The sequence below is a fragment of the Durio zibethinus genome, chromosome 4, assembly GCF_047325235.1.
Source record: "Durio zibethinus cultivar Kanyao isolate XHJ-2024 chromosome 4, ASM4732523v1, whole genome shotgun sequence".
In the NCBI taxonomy this organism is placed as follows: domain Eukaryota; kingdom Viridiplantae; phylum Streptophyta; class Magnoliopsida; order Malvales; family Malvaceae; genus Durio; species Durio zibethinus.
In genome coordinates this window covers 35130091-35134564 of record NC_143165.1, presented here as the reverse complement: position 1 = coordinate 35134564, position 4474 = coordinate 35130091, and the positions used below count along the sequence as shown (strand labels likewise).

The window sequence follows — 4474 nt, the reverse complement described above, 5'->3', positions numbered from 1 at the left end:
ATAAAAAATATATTTTTATTAAAATTTAAATTTAAAATTTTATATTATTTTTATATAGTATAAAAAATTATTAATTTACCTTACTTCGTACCTAAACGAAGTTAAATCCGTCATTTTGGAAATATATGTACGTGCAAAAATGGTACTAGCTTCCATTTATGGCAGTACAGTTAAAGGAGTGTCCTCTACCGTGTCCCTGTCTTTTGTGGAAAAATAAAATCTGTTCCTAGAAAAAAAAATAGTAGCAAAATTTTATTTATATATATATTCATGGGGCTTTTTGTGATCATGACGACGTTGGCAATATTACAATTTAGAGAATACAAATAATATATAAATATTTTTTTTCATAAAATATAGCTTATAGCCCTATATTTGAGAGAAAGAAGCAAAGGTCAAAGTAAGGCAGTTGGGTAGGGGAAATGATTTAAGGGAAGGCAGATCAGAAACTCGTGATGGGATTTTCATTTTTTTCAGTTCTTTTTATTTTGGGTTTTGATTTTTATCTCTGGAAATGTGCAGAGATTTATAGAGTATAGAAACAGAACAAAGCCAGTATCAGGCAGGTATGATCAGTGCTCCTTAAGGAATTTACAGCTTCCTGTTCTCGTGATCTTTCTTTTTCTCTTTCTCTCTGTCCTTTGGTTGCTGTTTTGTTTTACATTTCCTTGTTTCTTTTGCTTTTCTTCAAGGCCTTTGCTCCTGCACTTTGTGCCTTTGTTGCTGCTATGTACCTAGACAATTCCAACAAGATTGAAAGAACCAGGAGTTAAAAAACAGCACGAAAACCTGAAATATAGGTATTTTTATTAAGCTTTGTTTTTTGTTTTGAAAGGATATACCTTTGAGCAAAAACGAGTGATTTTGGAGTACTCATTTGAGGCTTTTTTTTTTTTTAATTATCAAAGGGTTTTACAGAAAGAAAGAATTTTGGAGGAGATTGAAGAAAAGGAGTAAAAATGGTTAGCTGTGGGAGGAGCGGTGCAGTGAGGCAGTATATAAGATCAAAGGTGCCTCGTTTAAGATGGACTCCTGAACTTCATCATTGTTTTGTTCATGCCATCGAAAGGCTTGGTGGTCATGACAGTAAGTTCCTTTCTTGTTGATTCCTTCTGTTCCTCTTTCTCATGATCTTCGTGTTCTTGAGCTGAGGCTATATTAATGATAATGGTTTTTCTGTTGGCTTCTACGTCTCTGCCAGAAGCTACGCCAAAACTTGTTCTTCAACTGATGGATGTGAAAGGACTCACCATTTCACATGTGAAAAGCCACCTTCAGGTTGGTCTCCCTTTCCTTTTTTCTTTTACTTATTCTATCGTTTTGATTTGTTTATTTTGTTCCCTTTTCTTGATTCCTTGGCCTTCAATCCCCTATCTTTGTGTCTCCTTCGATCGTTTTGTTCACATGGGTTCCCATTCCTTCTAATCAGATGTATCGGAGCATGAGAAGTGATCTCGGCAGACAAGGTATCTTGGCTCTTTTTGGCTCCTTTCCCCATATGCACTCAAATATATTTAAATCTCCCTTCAAAAACTTCTTTTTTTAAATACCTTTTCCTATTTTAAAATTTTTAACTATCGAGCTGTGATTATTCATCAGTGTGTTTTTTGCATTAAAGGCTGATTTTGTATGATGATTTCCTCTAATGGTTGTCTTTTGGAGTTAAAAATCAAAGATCATACTCCCATCCTTGCATAGTTTTTGGCATAGAGTAGATTGTATCACTTCATTTATTATCCTTTCTCTCTTATTCACTTGATACCAAAATAGATGAGAACAGTTATTAACTTGTTTGCTTTCAAATCTTCTACTATTGGTATGTCTGATGAAACCTATACCCTCAATTACTTGACTGCAGCTGTTTCTCAATGTTTTCTGAATTAAATCAAACCATGAAAAGTTGCATACATCCTTTTACCTTTATTCCCAACATGAATATGCATTCATATTATCATAAACTAACAGTGGGTAAAACCCAAATTTCATTGACTCTTCTTTTCATGATTATAATTATTAATACGAAGGATTTATTTCTTACCTTGAACTTGTTGGTGTGTTGGGTGTCTCAATGACAGATAGGGGTTCAACCCATCAACGAAGACAATCTTTTGAGAACCATGATGGATGTGTTGATGAAGTAAATTGTATTGGTTTTCACTCAACTTCGAAGCCCATTGAAGAATCAGATTCTCATTTGACCTATTGTCCACTACCTTCAAAGAGGTCAGCTTAGCTTTATCTCTCATGGGTACAGACTTTTCAAATGTATATATATATATATATATATATATATATATATATATATATAAAGTTGATAGTGTAGTGCAAGAAACAAACCAAAAAAGATTGTATATCTTTTCTTTTCAGATACCACTTTTTCTTTTTCCTATAAAATTCTTTTTGTTTGATTTCTTTGCTCCTTTTCTTACCCCCCTTGGAGCTAGAATCGAGACGAGGAGTTCAATCTCTGATCAGAATCTGCAATGCGGTCAAGGAATATGTGAGACAGTCTCAAATCCGTATGCTTTTGATGATTATCTGCAGACCATGGCGATGCATATGGGAATAAAGGAAGGTAATGGTGCTTTCATACGGGAGCACACCCAGTCTCACTCTCAGGGTCAATCTACCACAACCTTCTCTCTTCCTCATGATCTTTCCAACCTCAACCCTTTCAAATATTCAGCGGGAGAATCTGATTTCCTTAAGGTACAATAGAAAAACCCGTCCTCTGTCTCTCTCCCTGATATGTTTCTTTTGCCAGCTTTTCTTTTTGAGGCTTGAGTGTAATGTTGGTTTTGCTTCCCAACTTTTTAAATTCGAACCTGTTCTTGGAAGGTGTCTTGTTTGTATGGTTAGTTTCCACACACAATGTGGCTCACTGGCTCTTATGACCAGTGATAACAGGCAATAACCGAGCCTAGCTACTTGCCTTACAACAGGTCTAGTCACATAGTGTTTTCACTTCAACACCAGTTCATGAAAGGCACAACGAAAACCAGTCCAAAAAGGCTATAACCTTTTCGTTTCCTCTCAATTAGGACGATGCTAAAGAAAAAGAGAAAAAATGAATGAATGAAAGTAGGCAAAAAGGATTAAAAATTGTCTCTATTTAATTTTTTTTTCTTTTTCTTTTCTGGTGTTGTTATTCTACATCTTAGGTTAAAAGAAAAAATGTTTTCTAGAAATGCAATGCTAAACTGAATTATTATTATTTTTTTACATTTTGCTTTAAAAAGTTTTTCTTTACCCTTCATTTAATTGAAATTCCAGGAATGACCTAAAAAATTGTTGTATGAAGCTCTCTGATTGATAGAGTTTTTACATTCATTAGTCCACTGTAATTCTAATGAATAGGGGGCCCCCCTTTTTGGGGCGGTCAGAATGGAAATTCAGAAATGAAAGCGTTATTGCTTTGGACCAGACATAACCTTTTTAGAACCAACGATCTGTACGGATTAAAAGCGGTGGGTCTGCTACTTTATTGAATTTCATGGTTTCCTTCCCTTCCATCTGATTCTGCGGTAAACATTTGTCCTATCTCGACTCAATTTTTAATTCTCTTATCTATTTTTACAGGTATTTACTATAGTTCTTACAGGAAAATCCATTGCCTTGAGGCAACAAATGTTTCACTATTCTATGACTGTTTATTTCCATCAAATTCACCCAGGAATTTTCAGCCATCTGATATCTGAAACATGTTCTGTGCATGGACCGTGGCCTTCAGGGTTTCATGAAATTGCATTTAGCAGTCATTAAACCAGAATTTTCTTTGTCTCAGGTTGCCAAGGTAAAAGTAGAAAAGTATCAGAAACATGCAAAGGAGCAAGACAGTAAACATGTCCAAGGTAATGTAAGGGACGAAAATGAAGGTGGCTGCGAATTATCATTGTCACTGTCATTGCATTATCATCCATCTTCCAACAGAAGTAACACTTCTTCCACAAGTGAAATCAGCAGCAGCGAGGCATTCTCATCATACTCAAGGTCTATCTATGAAGACTGCTGGGGCTCTTCCTCCTACACCCAACATAGTATAAACTTAGATCTATCTATTGCTCTTTGTGGCAACTAATATTTTTTTTATTTTCTCCCTTTCATGAATATATCTGGTTAATCATGTTCTTATGGTTTAGCTTTGGAGCTCATCCAGGTTTTGGTTTTAGAATGTATGACTTGAATTCACTGGAATTTGCGTTTCCTTAAAAAATAAGAACTAAAACTTTATGGTTAGGAAAAAATCAAAGCCAAATTCTTAACCTCAAATATGAATATAATTAAAAATTAAAAATTAAATTTAATTGATTTAGTTAACACTCTTCAAAAAATAAATTTTAGTAAGACTTCAATTCTTTTTCTTTTTTTTTTTTTGTAAAAAAAACTATATAATTAGGATTGGATTGTTATTTGAAATCGAGGATTATATATTTATATATTTAATTAAATTTATAAGCTGTTAAATGGTGGAGTT

General features: G+C 34.1%; 1 protein-coding gene across 2 annotated transcripts; it reads left to right on the top strand.

Moving 5' to 3' along the window:
• Window positions 1–288: 288 nt before the first annotated feature.
• LOC111288149 (myb family transcription factor MOF1-like) lies at window positions 289–4193 on the top strand. 2 transcript variants are annotated; one of them, XM_022878920.2, is made up of 8 exons: window positions 289–566; window positions 693–800; window positions 909–1086; window positions 1202–1278; window positions 1430–1466; window positions 2076–2223; window positions 2445–2709; window positions 3785–4193. In XM_022878920.2, the coding sequence occupies exons 3-8, from the start codon at window positions 960–962 to the stop codon at window positions 4076–4078; spliced, it is 948 nt and encodes a 315-aa protein (XP_022734655.2). In that variant the 5' UTR covers window positions 289–566; window positions 693–800; window positions 909–959; the 3' UTR covers window positions 4079–4193. The 2 variants fall into 2 exon arrangements, with proteins under 2 accessions (XP_022734655.2, XP_089614999.1); XM_089758873.1 differs by having other exon boundaries at window positions 426–566; window positions 919–1086.
• The last annotated feature ends 281 nt before the right edge of the window (window positions 4194–4474 follow it).

Bases quoted from the DNA above. Each gene is read 5' to 3' on its own strand.
- LOC111288149 (XM_022878920.2), top strand. From the start codon at position 960: ATGGTTAGCTGTGGGAGGAGCGGTGCAGTGAGGCAGTATATAAGATCA. The intron at 1,279-1,429 runs GTTGGTCTCCCT...CCTTCTAATCAG, and splicing joins ATGTGAAAAGCCACCTTCAG to ATGTATCGGAGCATGAGAAG. The intron at 1,467-2,075 runs GTATCTTGGCTC...TCTCAATGACAG, and splicing joins AAGTGATCTCGGCAGACAAG to ATAGGGGTTCAACCCATCAA.